The sequence below is a fragment of the Plecotus auritus genome (assembly GCF_963455305.1).
Source record: "Plecotus auritus genome assembly, chromosome: 5".
Taxonomy (NCBI): Eukaryota; Metazoa; Chordata; class Mammalia; order Chiroptera; family Vespertilionidae; genus Plecotus; species Plecotus auritus.
Genome location: NC_137776.1, coordinates 35,838,820 through 35,866,411, shown reverse-complemented (window position 1 = coordinate 35,866,411; position 27,592 = coordinate 35,838,820). Strand labels below are relative to the sequence as shown.

Genomic DNA, 27,592 nt, shown 5'->3' with positions numbered 1-27,592 from the left:
GAGGTGGAACCGAGGAGAGACAGGAAATGAATTCCCAGAGACAGGCAATAAGGCTTTGTCACAGTCTGTGACCCCCAGAGGGGGCGGGGGAGGGGCGCTTTTGCTGAGGGAGGGCAGCTTTGGAGGGGGCGGGGCGGGCAGGGAGTCCTGGTGCTGCAGGCAGCCACTGGGATGCATTTAACGTTTCGCAGAAAGAAGTGAGTGGGCCAATCGGAGGGTCGCTGGACGTCAGGGGAGCCTGAGGAAGGCCCGAGGAAGCAGGCATTGCCTGGAGCTCCACCTATATGTAACCCGACTAGATCTGGGGGTCCAGTGCGAACCCTCATCTTAATGGCGGGGTTCTCCCAACACAGAAGACAGTGGGTGTCCGAGGAACTGGCCTGCTAGTGGCAGCTGTGTTCGCCAGAAGTGTCAACACGCAAGAGCGCATTGGGGTGGGGCGGGGGCAGGATATGCCCTGCCCCAGACCCATAAACGTCAAAAAGGATGGAATTACCATGACTGGATTAATCAAATCATTTGGGGGTGTTGGGAAGTCGGCCCCTGTGTTCATGACAAAGAACTAATGTTAAAAGCTATCCATAAAGGAATGAAAACCAGGCTGGACCCAGATTTCTCTGCTGCAGTATTGTCCTGAGACAATGAAATGTCGTCTACAGATTTTTAAAGGAAAAGTTTGGACACGAGGATTCTGACCTCAGCCAGGATGGCTTTCCTTTTGATGGTGAAAGAAAGACACTTGTAGATATCAAGACATAAGATAAGGCTTCCTAATGCATTTTTTAAAAAATAAAAAGCATACTTCTATTTATTCAATTTATTTATTCAACAAATACTGTATTTATTGAGTGATAGGTGGTAGGAGTGGATAATGAGAAAGCAGTACCCCTGCCCTCATGGAGCTTACATTCTAAAGAGAAGACAGACCGTAAGCAGTGAACATAACAAATGGACCAATGAAGTGATAAGGCTTCCAGAGAGAAGCAGCAGGCGGAGGCAGCTGCAGTTTTAGGTGTGGCAGCTTTCAGTCAAGACTTGAGAGAGGTGGGGCATGGGCTCGGCAGATGTCTGGGGTTGGAACAGCCCAGCAGATGAGCAGCCTGTCTGTGGCCCTGCGGCTGGAGCGGGCCTGACCTGTGTGCAGACAACACTTTTCATGACCTGACCCTGCTTTCCTCTCTGATCTCCGGTCTCGCTACTCTCATGTCACAGTCCAGGCCCCAGCCAACAGGTGTTGGTCCTTCTCACCTGCCAAGTTTGGTAAACATGTTCACCTAGAGCACTCCTGCCCCCAGAATGCTCCATACCTTTTGTCACTCCTACTCTGTAGCCAGATCTTAGCTTGAATGTCCCTTTTTCCAGAAGTTTTTCCCTGAGCAACTCACCACCCCATTGCAAGCCCAGGTCTGAGTTAGGTGTCATTTCTAGCACCTCCGCAGGGCTGTGGCACTCACTGCATGTTATTATTAGTTTTTGGACTGTATTGTTGGGACTGTAAAGTTCCATGAAGGCAGGGCTTGCCGTTGTATCACACAGACGTCACACACTCCTAGCTTCTAGTAGGAGCTTGGTTAATATCTGTGGAATGAATGGCTTAACGGACTGGTGGTAAGCATACAACCCAGTTAAAAGAGAGACAACTTAAATAATTATAAGGCATATTGTAAAACTAATGAAAATGCCAAAATTATTTCCAAAGGAGATATACATAGGCGATATCTCCTGTCCAGATAGAGGGACACACATACCAGGCTCCTGCCCCCTGCCTTGCTGGGTTTGGCCAGTGCCGTCTCTCAACTGCAGGAGGGCAGGGAGGAAAGTGAGGTCAGAGGATGTATTCACTGGGCCTCCTGTCTGCTTCAGGCTGGCTGTGTGTTCCCCACCAAGGATCACTGCCCCAGGAGGACAGCCCACCCCATCTCCACCCTCTGGCTCAAGGAATGGAAATAGTGCTGCTGCCAGCTCGCTCCACTTGGACGTGCTCTCCCTGGTCGTTCCCCTGCACTCACACTGAGCCAAATAGCCCCTGTATCGGTGCACCTTCCTGCAATCATCCTGTCTCAGACATGCCTTCTGTTTCCTGCTGGAACCTCACTCATACCTGTGCAATGCTAAATTTCTGCAAAGTGAAGATCATTTCCCAGGAAAATATAGACTCACAAAATTGATTCAAGAAGAAATGAAAACAAAATATGCCAGGAACCAGGGAAGAAATAGAAAATATCAAATTATTACCTGCAATTAAATGACAGGCTTAGATAATATCAAGTGCAAGATCAATCACGCCTCCTTAATTCAATAATTATCTATTTTTTAAAATCAGGGTATTATAAAAGATAGAAATTTTCTCAGATACTTTTATTAAGTTAACATATTAAAACCTAACAAAAATAGCTCAAAAAACTAAAACTGTAAACCAAATAGAGTTATTAAAAGAGATGCAAAAATCTTAGTAAATTAAATCTTCCATTATAATTAGAAGAATAGCCAAATGAAGTCTGTTTTATGAAGGCAAAAGTGGGTCAGTATTGGAAAATCTTTTTGTATCAACTTGCTTTAAAAAAAAAAAAAAGCAAAAAATAAAGTTAAATCCTGAAATTTGTAGTAACCTAGGAATGGAAAGGTATTTCCTTAACTTAGAACAGAGTATCAATCTGAACTAATATCCAAGATTATATTTATGATGAAACATTTGAGACAATCCTATTAAAATTAAGAATAAGATGATGATGCCTGCTATCAATATTGTTTAACATTGAACTTGTAGCTCTAGCCAATGTAATTAGACAAGAAAATTAAATAAGAAATATGAATAGTGAGGAGAAAATACCATTATTTGCAAAAATGATCATCTCCATGAAACATAACCTTCATAAATAAGGTGTATTTACAAATCAATGAAAAGACTGAACACACTATAGAAAAAATGAGCAGAAGACATAATGTAGAAATTCAGAAAAGAAGACAAATGGTCAACCAAAACAAGTATAAACATTCCATCTTGTACCTATCAAATTTAAATAATGAATGAGATTATTTGGGCAGGGAGAAAGAGGCACTCTCATACTCAATTCTTTAAGAAGTGTAACAATTTACACACTCACAATTTGACAATATGTTTTAAAAGCTTGAAAATGTACCTACCCTTTGACCCTGCACTTCTCCTTCCAGGAATTCATTGTAGAAAGGGGGTAGAATTATTACCTAAGAATGGGTTGGGACAGCAAGAGATAGAATTATGTTCAAGAATGTTCATTGTTTATCATTTCAACTTATGGTAGTTAATTTCACTGAATACATGATGATCCATTCATAAAATATTTTATGGCCACTAAAATGATGCTCATTTATCATTTTTGTTCACAGTCAATTTTGAGTCGACAAAAATCAAGTTTCAAAATAATATGCAAAGTATTAGCCCATTTTTGTTACATATATTAATGTTTTGTCTAAATCAGCCTTGGGCAAACTACGGCCCGCGGGCCGGATCCGGCTGTTCTATCCGGTTCTCTTGCTCTCCCCTCCGCTCCTTTACGTTGAATTTATATCAGTTCACACAAACACTCCATCCATGCTTTTGTTCCGGCCCTCCGGTCCAGTTTAAGAACCCATTGTGGCCCTCGAGTAAAAAAGTTTGCCCACCCCTGGTCTAAATGCATAAAACATGAGTATACACAATATAGGGTTTATCTCTGAACAAAAGACATATGAACTTTTTATTTTGTTTCTCTGTATTTTAAAGGAGTTTTAGATGTCAAGGAACCTGGTCAGGCTGTAAGGGAGCGGCCATCCCGAGGGACATAAACACTGTACCTTTTCCTGTTGGACTCTGTGTGCAGGGAGCATGGTGCAGCCGGGCTTAGCTGCTGGCTCTGACTGTTGTCTGCTGTAGGTATTTGCTGCCTGGTCTTAGAAAAATGGCTTGAACGCCGTTTTTCTCAATCTGAAAAAATACAAAGAACAGTTGTATGACACTCGGTAAATCTCAAGCCTCAAAAACAGAGAACTGTGAGGTTTCTCTCCCCTCCCCAAGATCAACTCTGAATTTGATGGAGCTCCCAAGTCCAGCTACTGACTCACAGAAAGCAGTGGAGGAGCAGTGGGTTCCAGCACCCACAGGGACTCACCCGCAGAACCCCAACAGGGGAGACTCCGGGACAGATGACCCAGTTTCTTCAACAAAGAAACGAAGTTCTAAAACTACATATCAACTAACCTCACTTGTGTTTAGATTCTTATTCGCACAAACATTATTTTTAAGATAATGGCACTGAAGAGAAAGTTGTGAACTTAAACACTGACTATATGATACTAAGAAAGTCAGTCTTGTTAATTTCCCAGGTGCTATAGTGATACTGTGTAGATATTTCTTCTAAAGGGTCCTTTAGGAGACACAGTAAAATATGTGCAGGTGAAATGGCAGAATGCCTGGAATTTGCTTTAAGATAATATGAGGGAGAGGGGCTGAGGGTGGATGGGGCAGGATTCGCCATGGGATGATGGTGGGTACTTGGGGGTTTATCATACTATTGGGTCCAGTTTTGTGTCCATTCAAATTTCTTCGTAACAACAACCAAAAAAAAGTTTGTTTTAAAAGCAAAGTGTTCCCACCTTCATGATAAAGCTGATGAATTTTCAATTTGCAAATAATAAAATGGGAGTCCTTTGACAGTGGGGACTTTGAAAATAAAAGGGAAGGGCCAAGTAGAGGAGAAACTCCACAGCAAAGCAATTCTCTTTGCCAATGTCCTGACATATTAGAAAGTTGAGGGGAGAAGTTGGGATTACTGTCCTCGGGCCACGCTCGCTCCCAGCAGAACCTCATGCTGTTCCCTGAACCGCTCTCCCGAGCCCTTTCTCCCCTCCCCCCCCCCCCCCCCCCACCTCCCGGCATGCTCCTGAACCGGGATGCTGAGCGCTTTGCCCAGATTTGCACGATGGCCGGACAGGTCCCCTCGCCCAGCGCTGCCTTGTGCTTACCTGTGAACTTGCTCCTGCGGCCCTTCCACTGCCCAGTTGTGCCGTCACTGTGATCGCCCCTGTTCCCGGTGGGTCAGGACAGTGGGGTCACACAGACAGTAGTGGGGTGCGAACACACATCCTTCTCCCTGCCCTTTCCGCACTTGGACCCCAAGCCCAGACAACCTGAACGTAGTCTCCCCACTTCCGACAGGTGCTGCAGACCTGCGCGCCAGCCCCTGCCGTTATCGAGGTGCTTTTCAACGCCTACCCTCAGCTCCGCGTGTCAGAGTCCTGGAGGGAGGTGATTCCTGAGGAGGTGTTTCAGGTGAGGGAGCCGCCTGCCTCCCATGTCCGTGCAGAATTGCTGTCTGCTTCCGTGCCGGGTCAGGCGTTCTGCGCTCATCTCCAGGTGGGTATAAAGCCTCTGGAGACAGAAGGAGGAAGAGACCTGGGGGTGCGTTTGAGTACCGCTGCTTCCCTTGGGCCCTCAGCATTCACACAGCCAGGAGCTCCTGTTATAGTCAGGGTGCTGTCACTGCAAGGAGCAGGAGCAGTCCCACGCTGACTAGAGGGACGGCAGGGCCCAAGGACCTGGTGTCCAGACCAGGGAGGGGGTCCAGCACCTGAGTCCACAGGTCTGGCTCCTGTGTGTCTGCTTCGGCTCACACTGACATCCCGCCTTCCTTTCCAGGCACACCGGCCTTTCTACCAGTCTCTCTTCGCCTTGGCCGGCAGCCCGCGCCGCCTGCTGCACCTCTGCCGCTGTGCCATTCGCAGACAGTTTGGCAAACAGTGCTTCCGCCTCGTGCCTCTGTTACCCTTGCCGGTGACCCTGCAAAGCTATCTCCTTTTGGAGCCAGCGGGTATTTTGCACTGAAAACCAGAGCATTTGGACTTGTTCTTGGGCTCCTCTTTGCTTCGGTGGTTGCTGCGTGGTGAGGCGAGTGCCCTGGGTGGGGACCTGTGGACCCGATGCACAGACCTGCCTGAGCTTCAGGCCCACCTGGGAATGCGGTAAGAGCCCTTACTGCCTCTCAGGTTGCTTGTGTAGATGAACATCGTGAATCGCATAGTACTTGTATCAGAGAGTGCCTAAGGCAGTGGTTCTCAACCTTTCTAATGCCGCAACCCTTTAATACAGTTCCTCATGTGTGGTGACCCCCAACCATAAAATTATTTTCGTTGCTACTTCATAAGTGTAATTTTGCTACTGTTATGAATCGTAATGTAAATATCTGTGTTTTCCGATGGTCTTAGGCTCTACAGCAGCGGTTCTCAACCTGTGGGTTGCCCTAAGGTATACCTGTTGTTGCAAGGTTTGTCTCCTGCCCAAAAGGGGTCAGCAGCATGCACGCTGCCCCCAAGGCTTCGGACCCTCTGCCTCCTGGACAATGCCCCATCCTCCTGAAGCCCAGCCACCTGGAAAGACTGTCCCCAAAACATGATGTGCATATTGAGGGAGGATATCGGTTCCATGATAAAAGCCCCTTCCCAGGAGCCCGCTGGTGCTTCCCAGCACAGGGTGGCCCAGGGCTCCCCAGAAGGACGCTGAAGGGGCTGTGAGCCAGACATGTTTATCCCATGCAAGTCTTCTGTCTGACATTCTCACCAAACCCAACTGATCCAGCTCTAGGGCGTGGTCCAGGAAGCCACAGGCCGACAGAGGTTGCAGTCAGTTCAGCCTAAGCATCTGTAACACGAGAGCTGTTCTGACAGTCTAGGACTGTGTTCACTTGATTTTCTGAATTCTGAGGCTTTGACATTTGGGTCTCCGATGACTCTGGAGAGACTCTGCGCTCTCTCTACCCTCACCCCCCCCACCACCACCACTACCACCAGGGTTATCATTCCTAGAGATAGTAAACAACTTGCCAACCCAGCATGCTTTTCAAATGCAAACCAACCCAGAGCACACACCCCATCCCCTCCTTCACTGGGTGCTCATGCCCCAGGACACCAGCCACCCCAGGACCAGGTGCCAGAAAACCCTTCTGCCCCAGAGCCTGCTGAAGTTATTCTGAGTAGCTAACCCTAACCCTAAGCCTAACCCATCTATTCTGCCTCGCCCGTTCCTTCTGTGGAAACCACAATAAAGGCTCTTGCCCACACCCCCACTTCTGACCAACCCTGGTGCTTCCCATGTGGCCCCCATGGCGAGGCCTGTTCCATCTCTGGGAATGATGATAAATAAATTATCTTTTCAATGGCAATCATCTCCTGATTGGTTGGCCTCACTTGACCTCAAGTTTGCTATTAGACACCATCCTATATAATAAAAGGCTAATATGCAAATTGACCAATTGCTATGATGCGCACTGACCACCAGGGGGCAGGCGCTCAACGCAGGAGCTGTCCCCTGGTGGTCAGTGCGTTCCCACAGGGGGAGCGCTGCTCAGCCAGAAGTCCTGAGCCGGCTCATGGCTGGCTAGCGCAGCGGCGGTGGTGGGAGCCTCTCCCACCTCCATGGCAGCGCCGATGTCTGACTGACTGCTTAGGCCTGCTCCCCGGGCCTAAGCCGTCAGTCAAACATCCCCTGAGGGCTCCCGGACTGCGAGAGGGCACAGGTCCGGCTGAGGGACCCTCCAAGTGCACGAATTTCATGCACTGGGCCTCTAGTATTTTATAAGAGGGACTGCTGTGGCCCTCCTCTGCAGACAGCAGTGGCTCTGTGTTTGTCCAGTCTGAACCAATGCAAGGCATTCCTGAGCAACCTGAGAGGGGGCAGGGCGCCCCGTCCCATTGTTACAGTCTGGAAGGGGAGTTTATACCCACAAATACCGCAGGATAAGGCAAGGTGTTGTGTGCACTATGAGTGAAGCCCACTTGGCGGGGGGTAGGGGGGATGGGGGATGAGCAGGGGGCAGACACTGAGATGGGCATCGTGATGGGGGTAGTCTAGCTGAGCCTTGGCCAACGGTCAGATTTCAACACAGAGGGTCTGAAAGGGAGTGACAGGGCAGCAGAGCCCTCAGCGGACCACCCACATCTGCCCCTTGAGCCTAATAACTCACCTGCCCTAGAAAAGGCTACACAAACATGGCTGTCCTCAAGCTCCTCCCAAACAGATAGGAGTCGCCACTGAACGGAAAGAAAAACTGGAACAAAGACAGGGGTCTGGGACAGTGCAAGGCAGAAGGAGGGACAGTGACATGCGTGTCCTCTGGAGGGGAGGGTCCTCATGCTTTGGCCACTGAAAGGAGTGCAGATAGGAGAGTCTTGGTTCTTACCTTATTGACAAGCTACAAGGACCATGGAGCAGGTGAGCAGATATGGTCACAGTGGGACTCCAGGAAGGTGACTCTGTCCTGGAAAAGGATGCAGCGTCCTGGAGGGTGGGGAGGAGCCCGAAATGATACTCTAGAGATGGGCTTCAGATCCAGGCTGCTCTGCTGAACAGGAAGAGTCACTTACCCGAAACCAGCTGCGATCCCCTGGAAAATGACGGTATCTGTGCCTCTTAAATGTGGCTGGGGTGACGCCCCTCCCTCAGGGTGGCCCCACTGAGCCGGCCCAGAAAAGGAACTTGGTAAGTAGTTCCTTCTATTACTATGATTGTTTTTACTATTATCAGAAGAAAATAGCCTAATATTGGGAGAAAGACTGTAAAATATGGAAAAAGCAAAAGCAGTGTTATTTATGAGGACAAATAAAAGGGCAAGACCGGTGAGAACAGCAGCCACAGCCCTGAGCAGCTTTGTCCTCACTGAACTTTGCAAATCTGAATCTGAGCCAACATACTCGCCATCCCTGCTTCAGCCACCCTGTCCCATCTCTCCCACACACCTTAGGAAACAGTTTGCTTGTTTTTCTGAAATGCATTAAGTTTAAATATGTTTGGAGTCCTAGAACAAAGTAGAATTCTTTGAAAAGATGTTAACGTTATATTTCTAAAAACCTGATGAATAAAGACCCATATTTAGTTTTTCAGAATTGAATTGCTAGCCATTTGCTTTATTAATAAAGAAAAATTTCTAATTCAAAAATGTGTTTTTTGATGACTGTGTCTCACTGTGCTCTACGCTTCATGTATTAGGAGGTTCTAAAATGAAGGGGACTTGCATCATTCCATCCAGATGAGAAAGAGAAAAAGGGGAGGGAGTGGGGAGAGAAGGAGAGAAGGACAAGGCTAAGAGAAGGGAGTGAGGAAGGGATGGGAGGAGGAAAGAGAGGAGGGAGAGAAGGAAGATACTTGAGATAAACCTCCAAGAGACATCCCCTTTGAAGCTACCGTTACGCTGGCTGACTTCTTTCCCAGTGAACAAACTATACAGGGGGGTTTCTCTTATTAAAGGCTCTAACAATGTTTTCTATTCTTTCACAGTTCATATTGGACATCATTACTTTTCTCTTTGAGTATCCTATATAATAAAAGGCTAATATGTAAATCGACCAATCGGTGGACCGACTGGTTGCTATGATGCGCACTGACCACCAGGGGGCAGATGCTCAATGCAGGAGCTTCCTCCTGGTGGTCAGTGTGCTCCCACAGGGGGAGCACGGCTCAGCCAGAAGCCTGGCTCATGACTGGCAAGCGCAGCGGCCGTGGCGGGAGCCTCTCATGCCTCCACAGCAGCGCTAAGGATGTTCAACATCCCCCGAGGGCTCCCAGGCTGCGAGAGGGCACAGGCTGGGCTGAGGGACCCCCGCCCCCTGCAGTGCGCAAATTTCGTGCATCAGGCCTCTAGTATTACATAAAATCAAATTCCTAAGACCTAAGTTGCTCTCTTTAATTTCAAATTTAGCTTTTAATGATGCATTCACATAGTTCAAAATACAGAAGGTAACAAAAGAGTAAATGTTTCTAAAAAAGAGATAGCAGAGGAATATTTTCCTTCCAACTTTTTTTTTTAATGTTAAGCCTCACCTGAGGATATGTGTTTATTGATTTTTAGAGGGAGAGAGAGAAAGGGAGGAGGGAGAGAGAGAGAAACATGGATTGGTTGCCTTCTATATGTGCCCTGACCAGGGATTGAACCCACAGCCTAGGTATGTTCCCTGACCCGGAATAGAACCTGCAACCTTTTGGTGCACCGTACAGTGCTCCAACCAACTGAGCCACCTGGCCAGGGCCCCTACAACTTTTTTGTTTTGTTTTTTGTTTTGTTTTAGAGACAGAATGAGGAAGGGAGAGGGATAGAGAGATAGAAACACTGATGAGATAGGAACATTAATTGGCTACCACCAGCATGCCCCCTATTGGAGATTGAGCCCAAAACACAGTCATGTGTCTGACTGGGAATCACACCCGAGACATTTTGGTTCATGGGTCACCACTCATGAGCCACACCAGCTGGGCCCTTCCAACTTTTGTTGAATATCTTTGTACTACTGGTCATCCGACCACAGAGAATTCCCCAAAACACAGTTGAGGTTCTCCACCATCCTGACTGCACCCTGGACAGAAGGAAAGGCCCCCAGCACAGTAAGAAGGCCAGTAGGCACCCTCTGACGCAGCACCCTGTGACCTGTCACGTTTAAAATTCTGAACACAGCATTAGGCCTCTCTTTTCAGCTTATTTTGTGTCCAATGAATTTTAAGTTACATGATCATCATCAATTCAGCCTGTTGTGAGGAAAATCGAAACCTCTGACTCTTTAAGAAGCATTTGCTAATACCAGTAACTGTATATAATCGTCACACTTCCAATTTCTGAAATCTCCTTCTGATGACACAGGTTGATGGGGCAGGCTGTTGAACTTTAGCAAAGAACACTTAACCCTCTCCCCAAATGGTGTAAAATATAGGCTTGGAGAATGAGCTGGTCGGCTCCCGTGACCTGCCCTGACGCCGGGCATCCGAGAGGAAGCTTAGTCACTGCCATTGCGGATGTCATTAGCTCGCCAAGTGCTTCTCATCTCTTAAGGGCTGCCCAAGGACCAAGTGATAAACCAGGAGTATGGCATCTTTTATTCCTTTATTTCAAGAATAAATTATCCCTTTGACAAATTTTTTCTGTGCACTTGGAATATTCAGAAGCCCCAAAGTTTCAACTATGATCAGAACAGCAACTTATTTTTCGACTTAAGCATACTTTTCAAATTCCAGGATTTTTCTTGAAATTGTCACCATCTTTCTATTTCAAAGCAATTATTCATTTCATTAAATTGCTAAAAGAAGCCTGAGGTTGCCCTAGCCAGTTGGGCTCAGTGGATAGAGCGTCAGCCTGTGGACGGAAGGATCCCAGGTTCATTTTCAGCCAAGGGCAGGTGCCTGGGTTGTGGGCTCAATCCCCAGTGGGGGGCGTGCAGGAGGTAGCCAATCAATGATTCTCTCTCATCATTGATGTTTCTATCTTTCTATCCCTCTCCCTTCCTGTCTAAAATCTGTAAGAATATATTTTTTTAAAAATATTTTAAAAAAATAAAGAAGAAGAAGCCTGAGGTTACATTTCTGGAGCCCAAGAGAGGATTGCAGTATTGACACATATTTTCATGGAGTCCTGCAGGTGGCACCACAAGCAAACCCTTCCTTCACCAACCTGTTCACCCCAGAATTAAAGAAAACAAGATTTCAGCTCACCTGATAAGGAGGAGGAGAGTATAGAGAAACTACTGTATAGAATCAAGACTTGTCATATAGAATTGTGCGGCTATCATAAAATTTGAGTAATGAAAATATTAATTACGGAATTGCCTATTTCCTTTGTATTAAATATGAATGTTTTATAGGCAATGTGTTTATAAATAAATATAATTTTAAGTTGATTCTTTTATGATGCTATAATGACAGTCCAATCCTCATCTGTGTGTTAAATGTGTTCTTTAACAAAATTATATATATTCACCACGGCAATGTAACTAGCCGGGAAGTCTGCCTCCATCTAATCTTTTAGAATGGTACTTCTGCAGCCCTAACACTCTGCTTAATCACTCCAATAAAAAGAGTAGATTTCTTTGTAATGCAATTTGTAAGCAATAAACATGATTGAGAATGCAGTGTTTGCTGTCGAGGACGTTTAATGCAGGGTTTTAATTCGGTGTGTAATTATTCATCCAGCAGGCACTTCTCTGTTGGAATTTGTTCCCCCTGCCTTTGAGTGGGTAAGTTCGGAGAACCTTGAGGAAACAGGGTTTCCGGTACTTTCTGCAAGCCAGAGTTTGATGCGGATGTTATGGAAAGAGAACTTTTTTTTTTAATCTGCTAAAGACAGGAGGTCACATTAACTCGTAATACAGACACATAAAAATGTGATTATGGGTTCTAAACAGAACGCAGTAGGCTCCTAGTTAACACAATGAGATTTCTAGGAAGTGATGCATAAATGCCTCAAAAATGACACATTTCTCACGTTTCATTCCAATTAAATTACTGAGGCAGCTAACAGCGATGAGCACAAAGTACGGGGGTAAAATGAGGGTTTTCTTCTAACTGTATCTCTGTGAAAGTATATTTTTATGAGAAGCAGTTAATATTAAGCTATTATTTTTCAACTGTGCTGGAAGGATGTCTTGAGCCTTTCTTACGGAGCTCGCCCTAGAAGAATCTGTTCCTTTGTTTCTCGGGTTTGCTGATAGGTAGAATGGCTCCTCTGGGTACCACCCCCACCAGGGAGGGTCTCTGGAGTGAAGGGGGTCCCTGCCATCAGTGCCCAGGGTCAGGCCCAATCGTTGCCCAGAGGCCTGCTGATGCAGAACTCCAGAGCGCGCGGGGGGGGGGGGGGGGGGGGGGAGGCCGAGGAAGGGCAGGAGGTGGAGAGATATGGGGCTGACACCCACCCGTGATCCGCGAACACACGGGGTTCATCGTCCCTCCCGCCCCGCGGCGCCCCCTCGCCCCCCCTCCCCTCACCCCGCGCCCGCGCTCTGCTCAGGTCTCCGAACCTGAGCGCCTCACGGCCTCGACCTCGCGGTGGGTTCTCGGTCCTGCATTGGCGGGGGCGGGGGGAGGGGGGGGTTCCGGTGGGGTGGGAGGCCTGCTTGGGTCTGGCCTGGGGGCCGCGGGGGTCCACCCACCCCACACCCAGCCTCGCTCTAGACGCATTGGGATTCAGGGCTGCTCCCCAGGGAAGGAGTCCAGAGGTGCGGGGGACCGTGGGTGGGGGCGGGGGACGGGGCGTCGGAAGACAAAAGGATGTGAAGCTTTAAATTCAAAAAGATGTTTTGAAAGCCTCGTCCTGGGGTTTGAAAGGCGCAGGGAGGACAGCGGCAGAGCGATCCCAATCAGAAATGCGATTTGAAGTCCTAATGAACTTGATTGCGTGAACATTTATAATCCCCCATGGCCCTAAATGAAATCAGATATAATCAGACGATACAGAGAAGGGAGTGTTTACAGCCGACGCCGGGCGGCTGCGGGACGAGGAGATGCGGCCCCGGTATTGATGTCGAAAATGATGGATAACGCGGGAATGGCAAATATACTATTTGTCTAATGGCTCGGCAATTAAATTCCCCTGTAAATGACCCATGCCTCATTTCATCCTAATCTATGGAATTTTGATTGAATTCGTCAGCTCTAATTGAAAAATACTGCACTTTAATGTCTGCATTGCAGTTTCAGGACGAGAGTGGTTTTAATGAGACAGTGCCCCCCTGACCCGGGAATATTTGAGACTTTTATTCGGAATTTAAAGCCAGAAGATTGCTCAACTAAGCGCTGCGATTTCCTCTCCTGTATTCACGTCCATCTATCTCCAGACACGATTTAATAAACGCACCTGGGGATAAATGCGCCCGGGACGCTCAAGCCTCTGTGGCACCCAGGGCCCGCCCCCTACCCGGGAGAAGAGTGGGCGGGGGCTCCGGGCGGTACGGGGGCGGGGGCAGGGGCAGGGGCCGGGGTGGGGGGCGCACACCGCGGAAGGGCCCGTCCTCTCCTGCTGCCCCTCCCCAGGGTCCTCGCAGACCGTGGCCTCGGCCTCCGCCTCTCCGTCAAATCCAGGCGTACCACCCGGAGGAGGAGGCCTAGCTGCCTGCAACTGGTGCAGCTGAAGATGGGTCGCCCCTGACTCTCTTTATATGCAAATGCCGAGGCGAAGCCATCCCTGATAAATTAGCTACTTGCTTAAGTATATTTACTAGATTGAAATGAGTTAAAGAGAAACATTTTAAGTCGTGCAAACGAGATAATTGGGCCACATTAAAATTGGAAATGTTTGCTTCTTCCGCCCCACCAAAAAAGGTGGGGGGGGAGAAGCTGAGTTGAGGTAAAAGCGGGCCCCCTACACCCGGGACGAGGAAACGAGCCCCGGCTGCTCAGAGGCCGGAAGTCGGGGAGTGCACGGGACCGGTCCCCGCGGGGACCTTGGCACGGGGCCGCTCGGCCAAAGTCGGAGCAGATCCGCTCCTCGGCTCGGAGGGGCCGATCTCGACGGCGGCCCGCAGGCGGCGCCCTAAAGCTAACGTCCTGCCTTGAGAGCGGAAAGGAAGAGAGGGGGAAAGGGCGGGTCAGCCCTGGGTTCTTGGCTGCAGCTTGTGTCCGGTCCCCCGGCTTCGTCCGCCCCCCTCCCCCGCTTGCCCCCGCGGTGTTCATACGTCCGCCTCCGGTGCCTCCGTATGGGATCCCTGGGAGACGGAGTTTGGAGTGAAGAGGCCAAAGTGCGCAGTTGCCTGCCCCCTCCCCCAAAGAGGAATGCATTTGAGATTTGTTTGTTTAGCACCTAAGCAGGTCTTTTATTTAAATAAAATACTCTAAAGTGACCTAGAAGTTGTTTCCCTGGAAGGCAGTGCCTTCCGCCCTTCTGATGCTCAACTTGGTCATGAGAGCGACGGCCTCGGGGACTGTCTGGACCTGCGTCTTCGTTGTGCAAAGGGAAAGCCGCCGTGCCTCGCAGGGGCGGCGCTTCGGAAGCTCTTCCCCGGAGCCTCGCGCGTTCTTAAATGCTAGACCGCGTCCAGATCCGTGGGTGGCCCGCGGTTTGTTTTTAAATGCTCGAGAGTCGAGTGAGCTGAGGCTGCCTCAAATTGATACCCTCCCTCGGAGCGCACAGGCTGGCGCCCCTGGCGGCCCCGCGTCCACCTAGCACCTCCAGGTCGAGCACGGCTGGCGTGCTCGCTGTTGAGGTACCCTCCCCATGACTCTGTGCCGGGAGCCCCGCTGGAGTGCCACGTGAGTTACTTCACTTCCTTGCCACAACCCTTGACATAATATTAATTATTTGCGTTATAGGAACGTCGTCAGGCCGCTGGTGGGAGAGGGCCGGGATTCCCACCCATTGTGCAGACGGTATAGCAGAGGCCACGGTAAGCTCAGCGGTGCGCCCAGGCCCCTCAAACTCTGATGTCAGAGGGTTTCTTATCCATCCGCTTCCAGGCCCTGTTCAGGGTGAGTCAGAGTCAGGAGACCCTTAGTGGGTCTTAAAGAAAGACAAGGTGAGTTTTCTATTACTATGTCCAAAATCTGATGGTATTCACCTTGTGCAATCATGGAGATCTGGTGTTTTTACCTTCGTTTGTGACAAAGACTTCTCTTGTGGCCTGGACGTTTCCAATTAAAAGAAATTGGGAATCTTTTCCTTGTGCGATTGTAGGCATAAAAAAGATGGACTTCTCGGCCTGGACGTTTCCAATTAAAAGAAATTGGGAATCTTTTCCTTGTGCGATTGTAGGCATAAAAAAGATGGACTTCTCGGCCCTAGTAATTCCGCGATAAAGGGGAAGTCCGCAGGCGTCTACTCCCTGGAACTGCGGAGTCCCAACAGGCTCTACAGCAGATGCCATTAGTCACACGGCCAATAGGGGGCGCTCTCCACACCCACGTGCTTTTCAGGCTAATACTTTTTCTTTTTCTTTTTTTTTTTACAAAGAGGAAGGGAGATAGAAAAATCGACCAACGTACATGCCCTTGACCAGAATCGAACCTGGGACCCTTCAGACCACAGGCCTACGTTCTATCCACTGAGCCAAACCGGTTAGGGCCAGGCTAATACTTTTGACATCATAAAGCCTTAAATAAAACTGTTTCCTGCCACTCCCTCATTAATTTATGAAAATATACAATACTTATGTGAGTTCTGTTTACAGATATGAAATAACCTCATTAGAATAGTAAAATAAAAATGTGCAATGTAAAATCTGGCTTGTCCAATACATTATTTAGCTTATTACATTTTAAAGTGTAAATGTCCAAATAAATAACACTGTGCTGAATGAACTCAATTTGAAGGGTTGGGGGTTATAACAAAGTTGCCTTTAAGACATCTCTCATCTCTAGTTTTGTGGGGTTTTCTTGTTTTGTTTGCATTGTAAGTGGGTCTGAGAGGAACTTAAGAAGGGATTATAGTAACCACAAGATAAGCTAGAAATATCTTAGCAAGAAATAGATTCTAAAGTACTTATCTTCTACAAATGAATAAACAAACAAACAAACAAGGGGACGTGGTTCAAAAGGAAGGGAGGGGGAAATCCCTGAACTTAGTGGAGGCATCATATTGGTCACAGGTGTCCAGTGCCCTTCACGATGAGCCATCATGATCAACTTCCACTCCGTCTGAAGCTCATGCTCATTATTGTCGCAGACTTCAGGGAACAGAAGGTTTGTCCAGGTGGAGGCATGCAGGACTGCTTCTGGCTTTGGTTCATTTCCCAACAGAGACCAAGAAAAAGAGCTGAGGTGCAGGTGCCTGCAGGAGGCAGTCTCACTTCTGCCCTGTGTAGGGACTGACGCTGTCTCTGATGACCACTCTGCTGTGGCCTGGTCAGAACAGGCATCTGACACCCATGGGAGACCTCCTTCTGGTGTCAACAGCAATGCCCCCGGTGGGGAGACTCACCCCAGCATGGCCCCCCTCAGTAGAGGTGGAAAGAAGCTACAGGAGTAACTTCCCCTTAGCAGGCGTGTTTTAAAGTTGTGAAGAATAAAATACTAGATAAGATGAACACTAGAGAGTATGAACACTCTTTCATTTAAAAAGAAGAAGAAAGGAAAAAAACTCAACACAACCATAAGGGCAACATGCCCCCGGCATAATGCTTCCATTTCCAACAAACCCCAGAAGAGCCCCCAGGAGGTGTGGGGAGAGGGGACAGCATTGTGAGGTTCTCTGGCCTGGACTCTTCCCACTGCGCCTCAAATAACTCCTCTCCTCATTCCTTCTTCTTTCTGTGTGGTCTACACCCGCTCTCGCAGGTTGGCCCCTCAATGAAAATCCTTTGGGATGTGAGTTTGCTCTCTATCCTTGCCCTTGGTTCCTTCTTTCTCTAAAGTTTGGGGATTTCAGGCTGCACGGATAAGGGAGATATAACTGTTGGCAACAAAGTCATGCAACCTCTGTATTTTTCCAGATGACAAATGGAGCACATTCGAAGGTTCTTCTGTTTCAAAGACCTAGGACCGTGGTCGGCAAACTGTGGCTCGCGAGCCACATGCGGCTCTTTGGCCCCTTGAGTGCGGCTCTTCCACAAAATACCACAGCCTGGGCGAGTCTATTTTGAAGAAGTGGCATTAGAAGAAGTTTAAGTTTAAAAAAATTTGGCTCTCAAAAGAAATTTCAATTGTTGTACTGTTGATATTTGGCTCTGTTGACTAATGAGTTTGCTGACCACTGGCCTAGGTGGTCACCATTTTCCATCTTTTCTGCAGTCACCACCACGTAGGGGACCTGAGGCAGTAAGGACAATTGAGACCTAGAAACAAGGCTGTCCCTTCTCAGGCAAGGGCAGAGAGCGATAAGGACAGTGGTTGTGTACGATTTCACTGGGGAACCATTTTAGGTTGTCCCAGCCTGATAGATGCAGGTGCCTCTCTACATTTCATTTCTCACGCCTCATTAAAGGAAACTGGCTCACCCCCGGTGGCCCATGACCTACACCGACCCTCAGGTCAGTGAGCAAAGGAGCACCTGGTAGCTGAGGTTTCAAAGAGTCTAAAGGGGGTGGTGGAGGGGGGTTGGTCCTGTGGCCAGCCTCTGCCCTCCGCCCTTCTCATTGGCTCTGGTTCTCAATGCTTACAGGCCCCTCAAAAAGAAACCAAAGATCTACACTGGGATGTCCCTCCAATGCAGAATGGGTCCACCCCAGCCGTTTTGGAGCTGGCGCTACTGTCAGTCAGGTGTTCCTGTTTACCTTCTTAGAAGGGGGTAGCATCTATTGGCATCTTCCTTTCATTGTTGATTAATAGAATGGCTCTCTCCCTACCCCCATCAGCATACACACCCCTGTCCTCTCCTTGGAAAAGTCTGTCCTGTAAGACAGTCCCTCTGAGCAGCTTTTTCTAGTAGTCACAGCTATCATTGGTTGGTCATTTAGAGACATACACCTACCCTTGCATTCCCCAGGTGAGCTTATTGCTCAGCAAACTTTTTACAGGGACCTTTCCCCAGAAATCCAATCTCGCTTCCCATTTAGCCAGCACCTCTCCCTTCTGCTTGCACCCATACCCCGCCCCCCGTCTTGTGACATCCTATGACTGCCTGGTTTCTTAACTGTGACCACAGGAAACGCTGGCTCTGCATGGCAAGTATGTCTGGAGGAAGGAGAAATGGGTTTTGTCAGGAGTACTTGCAGCTTTATGTTGGGTCCCCACAGAAGCAGAGCCCTTCTGTGAGTGGCTGTCAATCCAAACAGCCTCCTGCTCCCTCCAGCGTGGTTTCTAAAGGGTTAAAAAGATGAACTCGAGGTAAGCCGGTCCTCTTTAAAAAGACAACACCCTGCAGGGGGTCGAGCCCTCTAGGGGGCCCGCAGATGCGCTCCCTTGGATTTCCGGGGAAGGTCCTAGAAGTCCGAGAGGCTTGGGGCCCAGTCCCTGGCCAGGCTCTTCCCGACACACGGTGTCCTCCCGAGTTAGGTAGGAAGTACGCACGGCTGGGCCTGGCCATGATGGCTGGTCCGATGCCTCCTACTTCGTCATCCACTGAACGCGGCTGTAGCCAGTCTGGGACCGGCATCGCGTGCCCACCGCCTTCCAGGATAAGGCGGGCGAAACCGGCCGTCCATACAGTTGTCCCCTAGGCCCAGCCCGGGCAGGCGCACCCCTTCACCCCTCCGTGCCCTCTGCGGCCTCCCAGGCCAGCGTTTACGCGGCCCCGGGATTAGCATATCTGTGAAGGCCCGCAAACAATGCCTGCTGTGCCGAGAGATGAAAGTCGGGCGCCGAGTGGCCGGGGTGCGTTTGAAGTCCGCGAAAGGTGGGGGCGCGGGAATCCCAGGGGGCAGATGGGAGGAGATAGAGCCGGGGGAGAAGCGCCTTGGCCTGCGCCTCCACCTCCAGCACCCCACGGCCTGGGATTCGAGGACGGGCGCAGCTTCCCAGACTCTGGCCAGTGCCCTCGCTACCCCTCCACGCCTGCACTCCAGGCTTCCGCTCTCAATTGCAGCCTCGGGCCGGCCTCCGCCAGATGCTCCCTCTGCCCAGGCTGGGAGTCCCGAGGCGGGCAGGCGGCTCAGTCCCTGCCGAGGACCCCCCTTGGCCGGGGCTGGGTGCTGCCGAGTGAGCGCAAGCTTCCAGGGCGAAGGCGCCCGGCGACCCAGCCCCCACAGTGGCCACGAACTCCCTTAGGGATGTTCCAAAAGGGGACTAGGACCCCCGCCTGCGCCCTCGGACGCCTAGGACCCCGCTCCATAGCGGAGCCGGCGTGGGGTGGGGGAACCCGGGCTCCGAGCGCTCGCAGCGGGCGCCTGGGTGCGCCGTCGGGGTCCCGGGGGTGCCGGCGCGGTGCAGGAACCCCCCACCCCGGCCCCCAGGTACCTCGGGGACTCAGCTGGCCGGCCGAGCGGCTGCGGCTCCGTCTGCTCCTCCGCGCGGGGGTGGGGAGGGCAGCGCAGGTGTGAAGGGTCACGTTTCCCCGCCCCAGGCCTGCGGAGAACGTTTTCCAACTCCCCCAGGAAATGAAAAAAAAAAAAAACCCACAAAAAAACCCCTCCCCTTCATGCTTCAGGTTGGCGGTTTTGTTTCTGCTACTGTGAGGGTGGGGGACAAAAAGCAAAACTTTCTACATAAGAATGTGGCCGCACACAGTCCCGCACAGCGTCCCTTCTTCGGGGCGCTTTAGAAAAAACCCTGTCCCGCCTTCTGCACGGTCAAGGAGCGGAATAATGAAGCAAAGACTTTTATTTTATAAACCACTTGATCTTTGCTTGGGAAACTCCATTAATTGAATGGGTTTGCCTTTTTTGCCAGTCCCCTTTATCATTATTTATGGGCTTTAAATTGTTTAAAGTCCCCTTGACGTTCAATTTACAAGTTTGGGGACTTTTTTTGTTCTGCCTTTTGTCCTGGAGAAAGACATCGTGTTGGAAGTGCTTTGAAAAGTCAAACATGAGAGGTTGGCAATGAAAGGGAAGCGGGCGAGATCCCTTTTAATTCCGTCCTGTTGGTGAATGGCTCTTTTACATAATTGCAGGAGCTATTTCAAAGCCAGCCAAGGGCTGACTTCACTTAGAACCACATGGAGTCTATTTTGGGCTTTCAGATTAAAAAAAAAAAAAGCTGAATAAAATAGTTTAAAAAATGAGGCTTCAATGCTTTCTGCTACTTGCAAATTGGTGTGTCTGATGGGGAATTTTACACAAGCACCCCTTTGTGAGTGCGTCTTGGGCTGGGGGGGGGGGGGACTGTTCTGGGTTAGCTGGGTGTGAATCCCAATTGCCCTTCCATAAATAAAACCCATCCCAAGCTATTTCCCAGCTATTGCCAGCAGCAAGAGCCGAGGCAATGACCGAATGATCAGGCCACTCAAAGTCCCTATAAATAAAAACAACGCGGTTACCCAAGAAACCAGCCTGTCGCCCAGGGCTGGGCGGCGGGCGGGCGAGCGCGCCGGCCCCATAGGCCCACGGGTTGCTCCGCACCCACTGAGACCCAAACCCGGGGTTCCCACGCTGCCCCCTCTCCACTCCCACCCGCGACCTCGCCCCTGGCGGTAGCACGGAAGCGCGCGGTTTGCGGTGCTCCCTCCTGCGAGCTGGACTCGGCAGGCCCACGCAGGTTTGTCGCGTGGATGTTCATTTATGTGTGCGGTCAGTACTTCATTCGGGCTGCATACACCTGCAGGCCACCGCAGACCGGGACAGCCCCCAAGCGTGGAGACAACTTAATTACCATCCCTTTTACTGACGTCTGAGGTTTCAAGTGGCTGAAAACGATCCTGACACCAGCTTGGCACCCGCCAAGGAAAGTGCCCAGGGGCTGGGCCAACTTCAACCTGGAGGAAAGTTCCCTGGAAAAAAGTTCGAGGAAGTTAACCAGACTTGGAGGACCCAGATCTCCCGTTGGTGCGGTGCGTCCTTCATTCTTCCTAACCCGAGGGAGGAGAGAGGCCTCTTAAAGCAAAGTTGCAAAGATCTGCGCTGGGTGGTTTTCCCGCGCAGCCAGGGCCAGCTGAGGCGCCCAGGGCTCCGCAGTTTCAGGCAGTGGCGAGCTAAGCAGCTAGGAATCCGAAGGCTAGATAAGCCAGGTATGTACCTGTCGCTGCTGCCCATATCTCTCTCCGAGGAACGGAGGAAAAAAGCTAAAGGCTTTTATTATCCACAGTCCCACGCTCCAAACGCTGTGCAGGTAGCTAAGGTGCCCCGAATGACTCTTGTTAATCACTGCGAAACACAAGGATCCTTTTATGACACGAGCAGTCGTTTTCTAAGCAGTTAAGCATTACATGAGAAAATATTACTGCATTGCATTCGAGAAAAAGCACACTAGTAAATAAAATTCATATTGATGAGAATTCTCTGAACTCACTAATAAAAGAAGATTAGTATTATAACCCCTGCAGTCAATACTTTGCATGGAATTTATGGATGCAAATAATATGCCATCAAATTATTTCAAGTGTAGCTATAATTCAACGGACCTAAATCTTCTTGCTCAACTTTAAATGTAGAATTGTCATCAAAAATAATCAAAGGGATTCCTGGCTTTAAGAGGGTAATCAGGTGACGGAAGTCCTTAGAACAATATTTTTCCTGTGAAATAGCAAAGTGGATGGCAGACCTGACTGGGTGAGATGAGTAACAGCCTAGAGGGGCACGCTGCTCAGGCAGGGAAGGGACCCGGCTGTAGCCATGTAAATCCAGCCAGGAGTGGAGGGGGTTTCCCTAGTATTGAAAAAACAAGTTTACCAGACCCGGACCTCTGTGACTGTAACTATCTCATAATGAGAGGGAATATTTATTATGCTCATAAAGAAAGCAACCTTTTGCCCTGGGCTTCAGTTTTTTTCTCTTTTCCTTTTCTTCTTTTGTAGGAGTGGAGAAAGAGGGCTAGAGCTTAGAGACCCCACAGATATCTCCATCCGGTGGATCCTCACAGGAATTCATTTCCCCCACACTGCCTCCGCCACCTCAGGGTCTGGGCTTCAAGAGAGTGGAGGCAGCACAGGCAGCGTCCTAATGAATTCTTTTCAAACCTCCTGCTGCCGGAGCCATCCATTACTGCAGCCTGGAGTGGGGAACCGCGCTCCAGACGTCTTTGTCCGGGTGGTGGTGGTGGTGGTGGTGGTGTGTGTGTGGGGAGGGGGGTCGCGAGGAGGAGGGCGGCTGGCGGCTGGGCCAGGGAGTTTTCTCAGCACCCTCCAGGACCCTTCGGATGGGCAGGGGGTGCCCAGCCAGATTCGTGGATGAGGAGGTGATTTGGGATTAAGACATCCCCCAGGGGCCTTGGGGTGAGAGCTCTAGAGAAAGGAAGAGAAAGAAGAGCTTCAAAGAATCGGGTCGATAAATTCATAAAGATCGATTTATCTTTATCTCCCAATTAAATGTGCTTGTAAGTGATACATAACACACGTCCAACACCCATCACGGGCCAACTCCCCAACCACTAGTCCCATCGCGTGACCTGATTTTTAATGACCGGTGTAACAATGCCCTTCGCTCCTCTCCTCCAGAGCCGGTACTTGAACATCTGGACCCGGGAAGTTGGGGCCCAGGCCCCGGAGGCGCGAGGAAGCTCCCGCGCGCGCTGGCGCGCTTTGCATGGTCTGCGCTTGAGAGGAAATGATTCCATTTTTGAACAGAACATGAAAGCTGAAAGTTTTGGTTTTATCTTGAAGGAAGGGATGTAAACATTCCTAGTCCCATTCCCTCCCCGCCAACTCTCTTACTCCCAAATTCTGGGGTTTTACCATGGTCGAGACGAGAGAGACTTCTGGAGGGAATCGGCTCCATTCTGCAAGGAGGCAAAGAGGAGCCGCGCGCCCTCGAGTCCTCGCACTGGAAACCGGGCGGCGGCGCCGGAGTGAGCGCTCCCTCCGTTCTCAACGTGCTTAATTAGCGCCTATTTACAAAACGGAGCTTTTATTTGAGCAAACATCATAAAGCTTTCATCAGGATAATCTCACGTTATACAATCGCGAGGCACAGTAACTCCCCCTTCCTCCTCCAGGATGGAGGAGATGAGGACTCGCTTTATTATCATAATTATCGTGGCTGTTATTTTGGTGCGCACAGGCAAAGTGTGTAAATAGGTGTGATGATTAAGAATGTCATGAAAAATGAGAAGGGATCGCTCACGGGAAGGCCCAGCTCGGGATGGGGGAACCGGCAGCCTTCCCGCCCCGGCGGGAGTTCAGGAGTGGGGGCGCAAGGAGCAACCCCCAGGGTTCCCCAAGGCGGGCAGAGGCTGTCAGCTGCCGGGCAGCGCCCCAGAGGCAGATCTGAAGCAGCAGGACCATGCCCCCAGCTCCAGGAACCTCGCCGGGACCCCTAGAGCAGCAGCAGCACCCAGAGCTAGCGTGAGCCGAGAGGTTTGTTCCAATGCAGCTATAAAAGAAAACGCCCTCGGCTTAGCCGTGGCGGGCCCTAGTCCCGGAAGCTGCCCTTGAAGGCGGCCTTGACCAGGCTGCCAGGCCGCGGGATTCTAGCCTTGGGGGTGCCAACCGCCCCTTTCAAGTTTGCGCTGAGCGACAGGCTCAGGCTCTCGGGCCCAGGCACTCCGCTGGTGGTGCCTGCAGCCCGCTGGCTGCCAGCCTTGGTGGAGGGGGCGGGGCCACACCTTCCCACGCCCCTCCTGGCGCAGCCAATGGGCGGCGGCGCTAGACCCCACGTGACGCGAGCCCGGCTGGGCAGCAGGCAAAATGTGAATGAGAAAGAGGAGCGCGATTTAAAGGTGCTGGCGGCGCCCGCGGAAGACAAGTGCGCCAGCTTCGCGCGGTAGGCAACGGACAGCGGGACCGACAGACGGACCCACCGACCGCTGTGAGCCGGGGCACAGGGCTGCGGTCGCGACGCGCGCGGGCTTCGAAGGGCAAGCGGCGGCAGTGGCTCCAGCGAGCCCGCGGGGCCCGGGCGCTCTCTTCGCTCAGGGGCGCACGACCTCACCTCGCGTACCACCCGTAACCGCTGGGCATGCAGCGGATCCAGGACTGAGGGGCAGCGGCGTCTGCTCTCCGGATACTGCTCCCGCTGCCCGACTGTGCTCCAGGTGCCCGGCGGGCTTCCTGGCGGCGGCGCGGCGCAGGGACTTTTCGCCTCTCGCTGGTCTCTCCCGAGCGCGTCTATGAGCGCAACGTTCCCGCCGTCGCTGATGATGATGCAGCGCCCGCTGGGGAGTAGTACCGCCTTCAGCATAGACTCGCTGATCGGCAGCCCGCCGCAGCCCAGCCCCGGCCATTTCGTCTACACCGGCTACCCCATGTTCATGCCCTACCGGCCGGTGGTGCTGCCGCCGCCGCCGCCGCCGCCGCCCGCGCTACCCCAGGCCGCGCTGCAGCCTGCGCTGCCTCCCGCGCACCCTCACCACCAGATCCCCAGCCTGCCCACCGGCTTCTGCTCCAGCTTGGCGCAGGGCATGGCGCTCACCTCCACGCTCATGGCCACGCTGCCTGGTGGCTTCTCCGCATCTCCCCAGCACCAGGAAGCGGCTGCCGCCCGCAAGTTCGCTCCGCAGCCTCTGCCGGGCAGCGGCAACTTCGATAAGGCAGAGGCGCTGCAGGCCGACGCTGAGGACGGCAAAGGCTTCCTGGCCAAGGAGGGCTCACTGCTCGCCTTCTCTGCAGCCGAGGCGGTGCAGGCGTCTCTCGGTAAGTCGGCGGCGCGCGCGACACGGGCGCGGGGGCGGGAGGAGGCGGGGGCGAGCCCGCTCCAGCTTCCCGCCGGGGCTGGAGGGTCGAGGCCGAGCCCCCGCCCTAGCTACCCCCAGCCAAGAGCGGGAAGACGCGGCCCAGCGGAGCCGCGGGGACTCGGGGGCGGGGAAGGGAGGCATTTTAGAGCCACGCGACAAGCATAGTCTCCGGATTGGGGGGTTGGTGGCATTTAGCTCCCCCGGGCCAGCTGCTGTACAGGGCGGCATATCTGTCTGGCGCTGAGTTTGACGAAGTCTCGCCCCCGACCACCCCCCACTCCGCCCCTGCGTGAGTCCCGGGTAGGTTTCAGCCTTAAGGGGAGTCTCAACAGTGCTTGTGCCTAGGGGCGCCCAAATCTACTGAACCCTTTCTCCGGGCTTGCTTTTTGCCTCGGACAATTGGATTCCTGGGAGTCTGGCTCTGCAGCTGCCTGTGTGTCTGGTGGGGACTGTCCTTGGGCTACCAAACTTCCCTTTGACTAGCATTATGTCTCCCAAAAATGCATAGCGTGGGATCTACGCCTCCCTAAGTGCCCACCCTGGCTTCGACGAAATTGAAGTTCACAAAATTTTCACTGGGGTGGTGGGATCCTGAACTTCCCCTCAGCCCTCACCCAGCCCCCACCACGGGGGACAAAGAGGAAGCTCTCCTGGGCCTCACTCTCCCTGTTACTCGGGCCTTAAGCTGCCAGAGGCTGGGACGGTGCCGAGGAGGCACGCCGGCCTTGAGTCCCTTGCTTGTGCGGTCTCCGCCTCTCTTTTGAGCTTTCTCATGCCCCCCTCCCCCCGCAAAGGCCAGGAAATCACAATGTGTTACTGTCATAGAAAGACCATTCGCTAAGGGGGGAAATGCCCGAGTGACGGTGGGAAGGGGAAAGGAAGGCCGGTGTGCGAAATGTAATAAAACCCCGTTTGGTTTTGCTTTCAGCCGGGGCTGTCCGAGGGCAAGGGAAAGACGAGTCAAAGGTGGAAGACGACCCGAAGGGCAAGGAGGAGAGTTTCTCGCTGGAGAGCGATCTGGACTACAGCTCGGATGACAATCTGCCTGGCCAGGCGGCTCACAAGGAGGAAGACCCCAGCCACGCGCTGGAGGAGCCCCCGCCCAGCGGCGGCACCTCGGGCAGCACCACGTCCACGGGCAAGAACCGGCGGCGGCGGACTGCCTTCACCAGCGAGCAGCTGCTGGAGCTGGAGAAGGAGTTCCACTGCAAAAAGTACCTGTCGCTGACCGAGCGCTCGCAGATCGCCCACGCCCTCAAACTCAGCGAGGTGCAGGTGAAAATCTGGTTCCAAAACCGCAGGGCTAAGTGGAAACGTGTGAAGGCCGGCAATGCCAACTCCAAGACAGGGGAGCCCTCCCGGAACCCCAAGATCGTGGTCCCCATCCCCGTCCATGTCAGCAGGTTCGCGATTAGAAGTCAGCATCAGCAGCTGGAGCAGGCCCGGCCCTGAGGGCCCAGGGAGCGCCAGGGCCTGGCCTCTGCGGGAACACCATAGGCGCAGCGCTGGAGGGATCCCAGGGTGGCCTGTGCCTCCTCGCAAGCACCCCAACTGTGGACATCCCAAGTAAAGTGAGAGTCTGTTCATTACACAGGCTGCTTTCGAAGGGGCTACAGCTACTGTTGAAGACACACTAAATATTTATTATACTACCCTACTTTGTACATAGATATCTATATGGACTGGATCTCAGCTGCAGTATTTTGAAAGTTATATAGGACCAAAGCACCCAGTAATATTCTCCACTCACATTCCAGAAGAAAACAAAACCTCTGCTGTAATCTGCCACCCATAGCAGCCACCTACCTGTCCATACTTTTCCAAAGGTAAACATGACATGCAAGAACACACACTGGGGTTGACACTTGTTTTTGTTTCTGTTCCGGCTTTTTCAGTTGACCGAGAAGCAGGCGCTTTGGGGCAGTCTGGGAATTTGCTTTGCTTTGGTTTGGTTTTGCCTGGCTTTCTTTCCCGGGGTCGCATATCCTACCTGAGCCATGTCTGAAGCACGTCTCCGTTGTGTTTAATTTATTTCAATGTAGCTTATTTTCTTATAAGTTATGACATTTAAACAATCTCAGTCTTGTGAATAATAAAAAGGAAAGAGAGAGGAGGGGGGAAGGCCAATGCCTGGGTCTCATGCGTGTGTCCAGATTTGACTGGGGTGGGGGCACCCACAGCGTGTGGCTGGCAGCTGGCCTGGGACCAGGACGGACAAACGTCCCCTGGCCAGTTCTGACTGGCTGGAAGTGAGCCACACGGTGCCTTACCAGGTTTTCAGTTGGAGCAAGCGCTCCAATTGGGCAATAAATTCAAGAAAACCAAAATTTCACCTTAGAAATCTAACACCCCCCTGTTTGCACAGCCTATTCAATACCTAGGAAGCTGGTAGACTTGGGCCAGAGGAGGAGGTGGGCGGCCAGAGGAGGGAGAGCGAGTGACTGGGGGTACTGGGGGCTTTGCACAAACTCCTGATGTTCTAAGTCTATTATGTCCAGGGAGGAAACGGGTTTCCTTGCAAAGATCCCCGACCCGAAAAGAAGCGGTGTTCGTTCGCCCGACAGGGCCGAGCGCCCATAAATCAGGCTCGGGCGTTATCTACCGACCGGAGCAGAAACCCTACCCGCCACGCTGGTCTTACCGGCAGCGCTCAGCTTGCAGGAGGAGGCGGAGGCGGGCTTCCAGCGCCCGCGGGCCCGG

General features: G+C 51.6%; 2 protein-coding genes and 1 long non-coding RNA gene across 4 annotated transcripts in view; 2 read left to right on the top strand and 1 right to left on the bottom strand.

Annotated features, from left to right (window-relative positions):
• ASB18 (ankyrin repeat and SOCS box containing 18) overlaps positions 1 to 5,839 on the top strand; it is a gene marked incomplete at both ends in the record, with an annotated part of 39,492 nt that extends 33,653 nt beyond the window's left edge. The window contains 2 exon segments of the mRNA XM_080669042.1: positions 5,174 to 5,287; positions 5,654 to 5,839. Of these exon segments, the coding sequence (XP_080525168.1) occupies positions 5,174 to 5,287; positions 5,654 to 5,839 (300 nt within the window).
• Positions 814 to 8,379, bottom strand: LOC308248753. The gene is made up of 5 exons (XR_013960642.1): positions 8,190 to 8,379; positions 5,231 to 5,386; positions 3,814 to 3,943; positions 3,145 to 3,204; positions 814 to 1,134 (listed from the first exon to the last, which is right to left on the bottom strand). It is a non-coding gene; the product is annotated as an uncharacterized lncRNA (long non-coding RNA).
• Positions 8,380 to 23,949: 15,570 nt separating this feature from the next.
• On the top strand, positions 23,950 to 26,878 carry GBX2 (gastrulation brain homeobox 2). 2 transcript variants are annotated; one of them, XM_080669043.1, is made up of 2 exons: positions 23,950 to 24,851; positions 25,821 to 26,878. In XM_080669043.1, exons 1-2 carry the CDS (start codon positions 24,329 to 24,331, stop codon positions 26,342 to 26,344), a joined length of 1,047 nt encoding a protein of 348 aa, XP_080525169.1. In that variant the 5' UTR covers positions 23,950 to 24,328; the 3' UTR covers positions 26,345 to 26,878. The 2 variants fall into 2 exon arrangements, with proteins under 2 accessions (XP_080525169.1, XP_080525170.1); XM_080669044.1 differs by having other exon boundaries at positions 25,775 to 26,062.
• Positions 26,879 to 27,592: the final 714 nt, after the last annotated feature.